Below are 14,224 nucleotides of genomic sequence, written 5' to 3' on the forward strand. Positions count from 1 at the left end.
AAATTTGATTAAGGAAATTTTCAATTAACTTCAGTTCAAGTTGTGCCTCTCCAGCTGCCTGCCTCCACCACCTTGGGCAAATCTTTTAACCTTAATGATTCTAAGTTTTCTTATCTACAAATTAGAGGTAAGATACCTGCCCTGCAATACCCAGGGTTATTAGCAGAATCTAACAACGAAAAATAACAACATATTAGGAAGCTCTAATAATAAATAAGACTTCCTCATAAAAAAGGGACTAGGTAGACATTTTCCAAAAACATTACAGAGGTTAAATATTTTCAGAAATACTCTTAAAACACGGAGACATCACTGCTCCAAGCAATAATAAAATCTAATAATAGGGACACCATAGGATTTGCTGAATGTAATTTAAAGTAGCTTTCTTTCATACGAAACCAACAAAATGGTTAAAATCCAAGAATGGAATCAAAAGGTCCATCATGGTCAATACTCACATGAACTCACCCAACAAAATATCAATAAAGAAGCACCAACTCATTGGCTGGATCATGTGAACAAATTTATAGAAATGAAGGAGATTATAGCAATATGGCAATTCAACAGTAGATCACCACCAGAAATAAAAATAGACTATCCTTAAGAAGCCTGAATTTACTTTACTGTATACAGATTATACTTACTTCATGCAGCCAAAAACTACTCTCTCCAAGGTTAACAGTGACCTTTTAATTGCCAAATCTAATGGCCTTTCAAATTCCTCATCCTTAAACACTCTACAACCTCTGACTACTCTCCTCACCTTGATACTTTTCTCTTTAGGACCTCATGATGCCTGGTTTTCCTTCTACCCATATGACTGTGCTTTCCCTGTTTCCTCAGCTGGATCTTCACCCAGGTCATGCCTACTAGCCCAAGGCTCTATCATGAGCTCTCTCTTCCTTTCCCATTATATTATTTAAGCTGGTGATCTCATCAGCTTCCATGGATTCAATTATCATCTCTACGCTGACAATTCTCATATCTATATGTACAGCCCTAATCTCCTTCCTGACCTCAGATCTTGTATCTCCAACTGCCCCCTCTGATTGCAGGCTATCAGGGCAGAGAAAAAACTTCTCCCACAGCCTCCTATTATAGAGGGCTCAAAATCCAAGGCATATTTTCATTTTTTAACAGTTGTTCTACTTGGTTTCAATTCCAACTTCATGCCCCTCTGTACTTTCTGGGACCCCACCCCCCTTCATTGATCTTCCTCCTCCTGCCCCTGCTCCCTTTCAGTTTCCTTTTGTGAACTGTCTTCCCCCATTATATTGCAAGTTCTTTGAGGGCAGGAACTATCTTTCTTTTTCTTATTTTCATGCCATCACTTAGCATGGTGCCTGGCACATAGCAGATGCTTAATGTTAATCATATCATACTGTATATATCACTGGTGTTTAATCATACACTGAAAATGATTGCTCTATCTATCAGAAATCAGGAAGTGATCTACTCAACCTTGTTTGTGATAAAGAAATTAGTTATATTACTGATAGCGAAAAGATACTATCAAACCTTATGGCTTTCTAATATGTATATTCAACTCTTATAAATTTATAAGTATTTTTAAATGCAATTAGGATATATTGTCAAAAACATGGTCCAAACCTCTGTCCCCATTTTCTTTTGCTACGCTTTTTAATGCTTGGTTCATCTTTCATCTATGGACTTTAAAGTGGTTCAAATTAAGATACTTTTATAAAATTTTTAAAAAATGACATTTGGTTATGTTTTGCTGCAATCAACAGTCAACTGAGAATTTATTTTGTGCCACAGAAACTGTGGGCAACCCTAGGCAACATTATTTAGGCACTTGATAGTTTCCATACCTGTTTTTCCTTAATTAACAATATATCTAAAATCTGCACAATTAAAAGCCCCACTGGTTGGCCTTGGAAGTGAGATTATTGCTCATCTGCTATACTTTGATCTACTTAACCAGTGAAAATACAAAATGATTTAGAAATGAATAGTTAAGAAGGCACATTAATCTGTGCACCCCTGCTACCAGAGAAGTACCTCCTCACATACCTCCTTTTTGAAATTGAGAAAGTAGTTGGATTGATCAATGAGAAAAATCTCCAAGGCCGACCTTCTCAAGTTGTACCGTCGTAGGTGGATCTCTCGAATTTGAGGGTGAGGCCACTTGAAATCATAACCTATTCCTTCAGAGAAAGGAATTATTGTGATTAAATTACCCCATAGGGTTACTGTTGCCATTTAGAATGTTATTTTTATAGACTCAGACAAAGGTAAGGAAAGTGAAGGGGAAAGAAATCATTCAGTTTTCATAGTTTGCGTAAGAACAATTTTACCACTATTTGCACATATTTAAATCATTTACTTGTAAGAAAATGGAAAAAAAAATCTATAGCTATAGTACTGTCTCACAATGAGAACATAAAATAACCAACACTTTAAATACTAATTTTTGAAATGTTTTTGCTTTAAATTAATTTACCATGTTAAATTTTTCCTTCCAATAAGTGATAGGGATTTAATTTAGAACTCAACATCATTGGATATAGGATACTCAACTGCACAACTAGGACATAATCAAAATTCTATCTTAATACTTTGCTCGTAGCATCCTCTCCCAATTCAAATATTACTTCTGTTGTTCCTTTCAAGGAAAGCACTGCCCCAAAGTTATAAGGTTCCCTGTGTCTGGTTTTTTTTTTTCTTTCTCTATTTCCAGTTGAAATAAGCTGAATACTTTATCATTGAACTGGCATAAGAGGTTGAGGGAACTGAAAAACTCCTCACCATCTTCTTTTTCAATGCTACTATCATGGAAGTAAATGTGTTGAGTAGTGACTTCAAATCTGCCAGGAATCACATCAATTACTGTAATAAGTTCACAGTCTTCAGATAACACCAGTTTTTCCTTTTGACTCTGTTCTCCTTTCTCATCTCTGCAAAAGTAACAACAAATATTACACTGCTTAAATAAAAAAGGATGTCATATTCAAGTTAAATTCCTAATTATCTTCAAAGTAATATGCAAATAAAAGTTTGAATTTTCCATTACATATTAAATTTCTTAAGAACTTTTCAGATTTTTTTCATTAGACTTCAGAATAATGCCTTCCATGTAATAACTCTTTGTTGGACTGAATTTCTCAAAGTTCATTGTATTGAAATGAATCAAATTGAATTGAATATCTATTCTTCTCTTCAACCTGGTTACGTTTACTGTGAACAAGACTTTTTATTTCTTATTTTTTTCCAAAGAGAAATGTTTTAATTTGCAAAAGACACAGAAATACTGAGAAAAGGAGAAAGTACAATTAATAATACTATTTAAACATGTGAAACATGATTTGGAAGATCTTTTATGTCTACATTATAAAGCATTTTGTATTTCAAAAACCTCTTTCCTACACTGGGCCTCATTTGTGCCTCAAAATCCCTAGTTTCTTTCAAGACTGGATCAACTGACTAAAAAACTGAAAGATGCAGTTCAAGCCCAATCTTCTAACCATCTTTCTTGATCCCCAAAGCAGCCAAGTGCCCTCTGCACTCAATCACTTTTTATCTATTTTATATATAGTTATACATGTACATTCTGTTTCTTCAGAGAATGTAAGGTCCCTGATGATATGAGCAGAGACTATTTCAGTTTTGCTGTGTGTCTCCAGCACCTAGCACAGTACCCAGAACAAGGAAGTCTCTTAATAATGGCTTGTTGATTGATTTATTGAACAGTCCCGTGAGGCAGACATAGCAAATATTTTCTCCAGTTATCCATCATTAAATATTCATTCAAGAACCATTTATCAAGAACATTGTTGGTCAAGACGTGTGCTAGGTACTATGGGGAATACAGATAAATAACCTGCAGTCCCTGCCCTTATGAAGGTCGCAGCTGTACAGAGAAGGAAAGCGTGGCCCAAACAATGATGACTTACTCCAGGCTAACAAGTGGCAGAGCCAACACTACTGCTGGGTCTTCTGATTACTTGTCCAATGCCTTTTCTTTATAATGTTATTACACAAAGTGTTCTTGTAGTTCTGTTCATTTCACTCTGGATACAAGGCCTGTGATTTCACTGATGTAGACAACCCCAAGAAAACAAGTTCTACCTGACCCACTACAGACTGCCACCTGTTCTGCAACTTACAGTCTTGGTTGTCAGGAATACTGAGAAGTCAAAATGGCTTCCCAGCATCACACAGTCAGGATGTGTGAGAAGGGCTTTAACTCAGATCTAACTCCAAGGCTATCTTGTACTCCATCATCCCATGCTTCCTTCTCAAACTTCCTTTGCAAAAGTAAAAACAACAAAAATACGTGATACTCACTAGCTGTGTGACCCTGGGCAAGTCACTTAACCCCGACTGCCACACCAAAAAAAAGAAAAGAAAAGAAAAAAAAAAGAAATAAAAGAGACTAAAATGTTAAAAAAAAAAAAGATCCTTTCAATATGATCTAAGTAGGACACGTAACAATGTCAAAAACCACACACAAGTAAGATTTACTATGGATCCTTCCTGCACATTTCATCTTTTTTGCCTCCTCGCCTTTGCTCATTCTGCTCTTACTGCCTGTAATTACTATCTTCACCTCCCAACCTCTTTAAAGCCTCCCAATCCTTTAAGGACCAGCTGAGAGACACACTTCCTACATAAAATCTGACTGGATCATTTCAGCCAAAAAAAAGATCTCTTCTCTAGAGCTGCAAGTGTCCTCAGGAGCAATCCAGGTCAACATACACCTAGTTGTTCACAAGAACAGTAACAAGAGTCCTTCAAGACTTGGAAGTTCTTAAGCACAAATTTGGCATTTCCTTATATTGAACAAAATACTATTTGTCTTCCCTGCTCCCACATACATAGTGCTGAAGAAAACTAGAAAAAGCAGTGTGACCAGGTAGGATGGGTCCACTACAAATGTATGTCATCTAACCTCACTTGGGCCTCCTTTTACTTTTCTCTATCCCATTCCCCATGGAGTCTGTCCCAAACCTCTTCTCTCAAGTCTTCCTCACTTTAATCACACTTATATATATCCAGCATCTGATGGGCTCTCTTGTGAGCTGCAATTCCTCATCCCTTCTCTCTAATCTCTCGGCCACCACGCTTGTGCAGCCCTGGACTATTACAATGGTTTCTCCTTTAGTATCCCTACCTCAAGTTTCTTCCTCCTGAAAACTCTCCTACACACAACTGCCCAAGCAATTTTCCTAAAAATGACCCCATCACACCCCTACTCAAATCCCAGTGGCTCTCTCCGATCTTGAGAATAAACTATACCCTCCTGCTGGACACGGCGCTCTTTACAATCTCCTCCTTTTACAGTCATATTAGTCCTTACTCTCCTTCTTACCCTCTAAAGTCCAGCCCAGCTGTGCTTGTGATTCCCTACCTAAAACTGTCCCTCCTTCCTGGGCCTGGTACTGGCAATTCCCCATGCCCACATTGCACTATCTCTTAGAAGAACAAGTTCAATTACGACCTTATACAAGAATTCTTTCTTGATCTCCCAACTCCTAGTAAACTCTTTTTCAAAATTACCATTGATGTATTTTGTATATATTCTGTAAAAAATATTATCTGTGCACATTGTCTCCCCCAAGAGAATTTAGGTTTCTTGAGAGTAGGAATTATTTTATTTTTGTCTTTGTCTCAGCATCTACCACACAGCAGGTAAGTAAACCACTGTTTACTTATTGATTGCATTTTTCTATAGCTATTTTAAGAGTGACTCTTACTTCCCTGATTTGAGTAGGGACTGTGTCTTACCTTTCTTTTCCATCTCAAACAGTACTAAGCAGAGCAGGTGTTCAACATTTAAGACTGGACCCTGGTTCAGGGGGATCTGAATTCAATTCTTGCCTTGGACACATACTAGCTCTGTGCCCCTGGGTAAGTTACTTATCCCATTTTAGTCTCAGTTTCATTATGTGTAATAAGGGCACCTACCTCGCAGGGTTCCTGTAAGAATTAGATGATATTTGTGAAACAACTAGAATACATTAAAGCACCATGTAAATAACAAATATAAAGTAGGCCTTATTATTATCAATTCTAATATTGCACACGTCTAATTCCTAACATAAGATGATTTTTAATATTTATCTAAATGCTTACACATACACATCTGCTCTGGCTGTTGTGTCTTCTTCAGGAAGGTCCAGTTTATCCTCTTCTCTATCATTGACCTTCACTTGTTTCACCACCTCTAGTAGTAACGATTCACTAGAGAGCTGGGAGTTTTGGACACCTGTTTAAACACAAAATAGTTTAAAGCAAAAAATAATTAATATTTCCTTACAGCACTGCCAGAAATAGAATATGTGGCCATTAGTTAGAACCAAAATTAATGAATATTAGTATCACAAGTGAAAAAGTGTATTGATATCATTATGGAAAGGAGAAATGCAGTGACTAATTAGGAAAAATAATTTTTCCCCAAAAGCTTCATAAATTTATATTACAACAGACACGTAGTAACAAGAATGAATATTCAAAAGGTGATAATTCTCTGATCCAAAAATAATCTAAGTACTCTCTTTAAATCGGCCCTATGCTTATCATTTAGATTCCCTTTATTTGGTACCAAAACATCTCAAAGAGTAATGTCCAGGAAGATTTCCTATGACTGTGGTGATGAGAAAGCACTCTTCAGAAAGCTATACAACAAAGGAACATCACATGAAAATGGCAGCCCTATAAGGCACTATAGAGTAAAGGTGCCAAACTCCTAAGGGCAGGCTAATCAGATATAATTGGGAAATATTTAACAAAACACATAAAAATATAATACAACATGTATAATGTTTTCTAAGTCAATATATGGCCTAGATGGATCTGTTTCTATTTCAGTTTGATACCATTGTTGTTTTTGTGGTCTGGTTGTTTCAGTCATGTCAGACTCTCCATGACCCTATTTGGGGTTTTCTTGGGAAAGATACTAGAGTGGTTTGCCATTTCCTTCTCCAGCTCATTTTACAGATGAGGAAACTGAGGCAAACAGGGTTACACAGGGTCACAACTAATAAATGTCTGAAACCAGGTTTGAGCTGAAGAAGATGAATCTTCCTGACTCCAGGCCTGGTGCTCCACTAAGCCGCCTGGGTGTCCACCATTGCTGAATTTGAGATCTTTATTTCTGGACATATACTATGTAGAATACTAATATATGTGTGTGTGTGTGTGTGTGTGTGTGTGTGTGTGTGTGTGTGTATCTCCATATAAAATACTAATACAAAACTAATGTATAGGCAATACATCATTACATCTCATAGACAAGGCTACTCTGGTTTGTTTAACAAATCTGTCAGTAATCTGCTTCATACCTTCTCATCCTGGGTAATTCTTGTCCCTGATTCTTCCACAAATACTCCACCACCAAGGACCTAACCAATGTGTGGAAGGCCTTTCTTTAGGTTTTTTTTTTAAACATTTTGCAGGAATTTTTCAGGCTATCCATTCTTCTGGTTTATAGTGAAAATACCAATAGTGATGTGGCTTGGTTACTTCCATAGTATATTAAGTTGAGTATCATAAGCCAAAGACCTCACCTAAGTACTAACAGTTCAAATGATGTTTATAGGTCTAAAAATTATGACGTTTTGAACCCTCACTGTTCTCCTCAACTCTGGCAAATATTACTATGGAAATGAGGATTTTTTTTTTTGTTATTTTTGTTTCACCGGGTCACCGGGGACAAACAATTCATCATCTGCTGGCCAAGAATGAGGTGATGAGTCATTCTATATTCATAATTAGCTAAATGGGTCCTTGGAAAGCAGGAAACCTATTGCCAGAAGCATATGTAGAGCTTTTCTAGCTTACAAAAATGGCCTAGGTATGTGTTCTGTTAGCATACACTTCAAAGACACAGCATCATTTTCACACTAGTATAAAGTAAAGTAAGACTATCACATAGCAACACTGTGCAATGACTAACTTTGATGGACTTAGCTCTTCTCAGCGATGCAAGGATCTAAGACAACTCCAAAAGACTCATGATGGAAAATGCTGTCCATATCCAGAAAAAGAACTATGGAGTCTGAATGCAGATCAAAGCATACTATTTGCCCCCCCCCCTTTTTTTTGGTTTCTTGTTTCTCGTGGTTCCTCCCATTGGTTCTAATTCTTCTTTACAACACAACTAATGTGAAAATATGTTTCATATGAATGTATATGTAGAGACTAAATTAGACTGGACACTGTCTTGGGGAGGGCAGAGGGGAAGGAGGAAGAGAAAATTTAGAATTCAAAATCTTATGGAAGTGAATGTTGCAAACTAAAAATATATTTATTAATTAATTTTTTAAAAAAGGCTTTCATGGATTATCTGAACTAAATGAAGACAGTGTTAATATGGCTAATCCAAAATGGATGCTTTTACCTTGGGTAGTGAGAAGAATATTTGTATTTACATTTGAATAAATGATCATGGTAAGTCAAGCTAAATAAAACAAAGTAACGCTGTATTTTTCTCTTGTTCCTCTTTTTTCTTTGTTACAGGAGATGCCTTTCTGAGAGAGGAGACTAGAAGAATACTGTGAGAAATTCTAGTGATATAAAAATATCAATAAAAAACTGTTTTAAACAACCCGATGCCAAAGAAGTTTGAATGTCTAGCTGCCCTATCCCATCCCTTTGCTAAATGTCTTTTTTGTTCATCATTCTATGCTGGAAATGTTCTAAATCAAGACTCAGGCTGATGAAAAGCATGAATTTAACATAGTAATGAGCTGTGTAAATATGTGTGATCACATCTGCCCTGGGGATATACTTCAATGGATCTGTGATCTCTCATTGATGTGGGTACTTCTAATGATAAAAATTTATAATCCATCCATGCCTTCTCATCCTGTGATTCTTGCCCATGTACTCCAATAAATCTTTTATGGAGTAACCACCCAACATACCAAAGGCCTTCCTTTAGTTCTGGTGATAGTATGGATATTAATAAAGCTCACTGAGCAAACGACAGAGAGACAGACAAGATACACAAGACAGACAGAGAAACTGAGAGACAGAGAGATACAGAGACGTAGCGGGAGAATGATATTCTTTAGCCTGTTTTTGTTGTCTAATTTTGGTTGGTCATATATTGCCCATTAAAGGGTGACAGGCAACTTAATTTTTGGGAGACTAGTATTCTGTGACTGAATAGTGACTTTCTCAGGGAGAAGCTCTATACACTTTCTCCAAAGCAATCTTCTTTTTCCTATAATTCTGGGTCCAGGTCATTGTCCATATGCAGTGCTTGGAAAATAAATATATTGATCAACCAACTTCATGGGTCATCCATCCAATCATATATCATAGTCTCTGGACAAATGACATTCTTCATCCATTTGGTTTTTCCAATGTTCAAGCCCTTTACAAATTGTTCCCTTCCTACCTTTCTGGTCATTTTACTCTTTACTTTCCTAGATATACTCTGTACACCAGAAACACTGGCCTTCATGCTATTCCTCATACATGATATTCCATTTCTCAGTTCTGTGCCTTTTCAGTTGTTATCCCCCATGCCTGAAATACTATCCTTCCTCACCTCTGACTCTTAGGTGCTTTTAAGACTCAGTTCAAATCCTATCTTTTGCAGGAGGCTTTTCCTGGCCCTTTCCTACTCACAAGTACCATCTCTTTGAGATTAATTTCTCATGTACTCTCTCTATATCTTGTATGTACAATTGTTTTTTTTGTACCTTGCCTCCTCCATCAGAATGTGCTCTCCTTGAGGGCTGGAACCATATTTTTGCATTTCTTTGTATCCTCAGCACTTAGCACGGTGTCTAGTTTAGTACACAGTAAGCTCGTGATTGTTGACTGGATAGCTATGCCAATTTTTCTGAGTGGCTATAGATCTCATTTAGGAGGCTGTCTAATATTCTGGGGTTCCATGCAGTCAGAATGGTATCATCCATAAAGAAGAGCACCTGGAAGACTTCAGACTCCATAGTCATAATCACAATCTAATCTCTTCCATTTGGCTCCACACTGAACATTCTCCATGATAATAGCAAACATCTTGATGAAGCATACATCTGTGTTTTATGGCCCAATGGATGCTTAAAAAAAAAAAAGAGCTACATCTTTCACAGAATCTTGTACAATATTCATGGAAGAGATTTTATTAAAAGAGAGTTTTTAAGGGAGCATTTTACTTTAATGAATCAATATTTTTTAAGATAAAAAAATGAGCAGTGATATCTTGCATTCTCTATGCTTTTCAGTCAACAATAACTGAAAATATGTCAGTGAGTCAGACAAAAAACACTTATTAAGCACGTACTATGGACTAGACACTGTGCTAAGTGTTTGGGACACAAATATGAAAAAGATAGTCCTTGCCTTCATGGAGCTTACAATCTAATAGGAAGAAAAGCGGGAATGAACTTTTCCCTAGAAACAATACACAGAAATCACAGGATTTTAAAGCTGAAATAGATCTTAGAGAGCTTTTAGTACAATCTTCTCATTTTCACAAAGTAATTACAGAACTTAAGTTACTTCTCTCATAGAAAACTATTTACTGGCAGATATTTGCCTAATGTTGCAGAAATAGTAAAAGTGGTCAATTAGTCCATATGATCTAGGGGAAAGAATGCTAGCTTTGAACTCTGGCTCTAACACTTACTGGCTGGAAATACCAGGAAGTCACTTAATCTAACAGAGATCATTTCTGTCTCTGGGTAACACCTGCACTGCCCATAGGGTGGTTCTGAGGAAATTAATTGTAAATATTCAAGTGTATCTACTCCATTCTAATTCAATCCAACAAGTATTTGTCATGCACCTAAGATGCAATATAACCTACCATGCTAAGCTGCTTTAGGATACTAAGATAATGAATACAGTCTTCTACCTCAAGGAACTTTTGTTGTTGTTATTGTTGAGGCATTCTGTCTTGCCTGGCTCTTTGTGATGGCCATACTGTCCATGGAGTTTTCTAGGCTAAGATACTGAAGTGGCTTACCATTTCTTTCTCTAGTGGAAAGTATATATTCTATTATTAAAATGGAAATTAATCCTATATAATTTAATTGAATATCATACATTAGGAATGAAAATGGTAGAAAGCAAAAATACTGAAATATTACTGACAATTAAGAACCAAAACTGAAAAAAGAAACTTTTTTATATCGAATACTGTAGTCTGGTGAAAACATAGCTTAAGGATGAAAAAAATATAGAGAGACATTTATGGACAATTTTAAAGGACATCTGATTCTTTCAAAATCTTTGGAGGTTAATGGAGCTGCTTCTGTTTAAGACTAATTCAAATCTTAAGGCATTACTTTTCTGTATAGGTATTTGGCTAGAACTAATCATCATATTGGTCATAATTAGAATTCTTTTTTGATTTACAAATGAAAGGAAGAGAAGAAGTTGGAGAACAAGAGCAAGGCACAGGTGAAAAAAGGAGGGAAAATTCACCTGGGGTTACCAATGTAAAAGATGGGAAAAAAAAGGAAGAAGTGAGATCAAAAGAATATAGGCTGTACCTATCAGAAAGACTGCCTGAGCTGTCAGGGAAAGCCATTCCCCTCACACTTGCCACCAGATGGCACCATTAGCCTGGGAAATCCTTTTGATGGGGGTGGGGGGTAGAAGGGAGTTGGTGTCCAGCGATAGCTGCAAGTTGCCATTCACTCTCCGGGGATATCTTGAAATGAAGAATTATATCTTGAAGATCATTTTAAGCTTTGTCTTCATCTATTCATTCCCCATACCTGGCACAGTGCCTTTTACACCACAATGGGGAGTGGACCTATGGTTTTGTGGGTAAAGAGAACTTTAGCAGTGCAGATCCCCGCCTTCCCTCAACTCAGAATGGTAGAGAGCTGCATAGATGGGCACTGAAAGGGAAAGTGACCCCAAATCACACAGCCAGTACACATTAGAGGTAGAATGTGCCTGATGCCATGCAGTCCCTATGCAGGCATTTAATAAACGCTGCTACTGTTGGTTTATTTTAGAAAGAATGTTACCTTTAAAAACAGAAAAAAAAAAACCACTTCCTTAGTGCCATGATTTTGTAAAACATAAGCTCCTCTATAGCAGACACTGTCTCTCAAGTTTAATTTTATCTAAAGCCCATATGTACTGAGCCCCCCTCCAAATGGAAATCTTTTACAAGAAAATAGTATCTCAGAAACAACACGCCCTAAATTTGCAGTCACGGAACCCAAGGGCTTAGGAATCCTTCTGCAAGCCAAAGCTACTTGTGGCTCAGCAGATTCCTACTGCAAGGATGACCCCCCGTAGCAGTAGGACGGCTGCGGCTACTTCCTATACAGCTATCGTTATAAAAAATTCATGGAAGTGTCTCCAGAAAGGGGAGGACACCAAGTAGAAGGTTTAGAAAAAGAGAGTGGGGAGCAGAAGGGTCAGGAATATGTGAATAGAATAGACCTTGGTCCCTTTTAGAAAAGTAAGTTAAGTTGTAAAGTGTTCTGTAACAGAAGACATGTTTTAAAAGACAAGTTTGAGATGTTTGCTAAGGGAACAGATGTTTTTAAATGGTTCAATATGAGTAACTCTTATTAGTTCCAGGTTCAGAAAATGAAAGTTAAGGGAGAAGGGAAGCTTAATCTCACTACTCTACTGTCACAGTGAGGAAGAAAAGGACTATTTAATTTGATTAAGTCTAATTTTGGTTTTAAAAAATTATTTTTCTTGCAATTAAATTCAATGCAATAAACATTAAATATCTACTTAATGTTTAAGACACTACGCTATAAGTTGGTGATAAAAAGTTGATCCCAAACTCTGCCGTCAAGAAGCTTACACTCTACTTAGGGTGGTAGCATACCCAAAGACCAATATAGATGTATATACTATAGAAGACAGAGAGATAATGGAATAAAGCAGAGATCTAGGAAAATTTGGGAAAGGAACTAAGAGAATCAGAGAAGGTTTCATGGAGGAGGTACATGAACTGAGGCTTAAAAGAAGATAAAAATTCTGTAAGGCAGAGACAGAAAAGAGCCAACTTAAGGATTTTATATAGGCTAGGCTGGTAACAGATCTGTGGCTTTAGGAAGATCATCCAGGAAGAAGTGTGAAGAAGAATGGATTACAAAAAGGTGAGAATGGCAGCTAAGAAATGCCAGTAAAAAATTGGCAGAATATTACAAAATTCCTGAAGAGTGACAAAGAACTAGGGTGATGCCAGTGTGTATGGAGAGAACCAGACATATGCCATGTTGTGGTAGAAGAGGCAGGACCTGGAAACAGATTGAATGGAGGGGCTGAAAACGGGGGTGGGAGTGAAGGGATGTAGGGAAAAGGAAGAGCCAAAGATGACACAGAGTCAGAGCTTGAGGCTAGGAAAATGAAGGTGCCATAAACATAAATAGGAAAACTAAAAGGAAAGATGGATTTAGGAGGAAGGATGATAGATGACAAATCATTCAGTATGTCAAAAACACTGACAGGCTAAAATATTATGCTGATTCAAATAAGAAGGAATTTAATAGAAATAAATGTGAAGTCTTACACTTGAATTGAAAAAAATCAGCTTCACAAGTACAAGCTTAGGGAGGCATGACTAGTATCTTATCTGTCAAAGTTCTGTGGGCTTTGTTGGATTACAAGCTCAGCAAGTCAACAATGTGATTATGACATCCCAAAAAGCTAATGTGATCATAAGTTGCATCATGAAAGAGTGTTAACAACTAGACAGGTCATACTCCTGAATTATTCCCTGATTAATATACATTTAAAGTCCTGTTTTCATGTCTGGGTACCACATTTTAAGAGAGCCACTGATAGTGTGAAAATCAGCCTTTATCCTAAAGGAAATGGGTAAAAGTTTGAGAGAGGAGAATTTAGGCTATATGTAAAAAAGAAACCAAAAATCTGCTAACAATTACAACTATTACAAAGTAGAAGAGTGTACCTCAGAAGATATCAGGTTGTTTTCTATTAGGTCTTCAGGCAAAAGCTAATAACAACAACAATAATAATAACAACAATAATGATGATGATGAAAACTAACATTAAATACAGCACTTACTATGTGCCAGGCACTACGTTAAAGTGCTATACAAAAATCTCATTTGATTATCACAACCTTGGTAGGGGGGTGCTATTTTTATCTCCATTTTACAAATGAAGAAACTGAGGCAAACAGAGATTAAATGACTTGCCCAGAGTCACACAGCTAAGTAAGTATCTAAGATCAAGTTAGAACTCATGTCTTCCTGACCCCAGGTCCAGCACTCTATTCATTGTGCCACTGAAATGTCCT

The 14,224-nt window shown here is 36.9% G+C and overlaps 1 protein-coding gene across 9 annotated transcripts in view; it reads right to left on the reverse strand.

Annotated features, from left to right (window-relative positions):
* NBEAL1 (neurobeachin like 1) overlaps positions 1-14,224 on the reverse strand; it is a 184,542-nt gene that overhangs the window by 39,264 nt on the left and 131,054 nt on the right. For 5 of the 9 annotated variants that reach the window (XM_027873645.1, XM_027873637.1, XM_027873642.1 and 2 more), the window contains 3 exons: positions 6,097-6,229; positions 2,770-2,918; positions 2,035-2,168 (listed from right to left, as the gene is read on the reverse strand). In XM_027873645.1, coding sequence (XP_027729446.1) covers positions 2,035-2,168; positions 2,770-2,918; positions 6,097-6,229 — 416 coding nt within the window. The remainder of the gene's footprint in view (positions 1-2,034; positions 2,169-2,769; positions 2,919-6,096; positions 6,230-14,224) is intronic. The other 4 variants (XM_027873643.1, XM_027873641.1, XM_027873638.1 and 1 more) reach the window with 2 other exon arrangements.

Source organism: Vombatus ursinus, unplaced genomic scaffold (assembly GCF_900497805.2).
Source record: "Vombatus ursinus unplaced genomic scaffold, bare-nosed wombat genome assembly UNPS02014802.1, whole genome shotgun sequence".
Classification (NCBI taxonomy): domain Eukaryota; kingdom Metazoa; phylum Chordata; class Mammalia; order Diprotodontia; family Vombatidae; genus Vombatus; species Vombatus ursinus.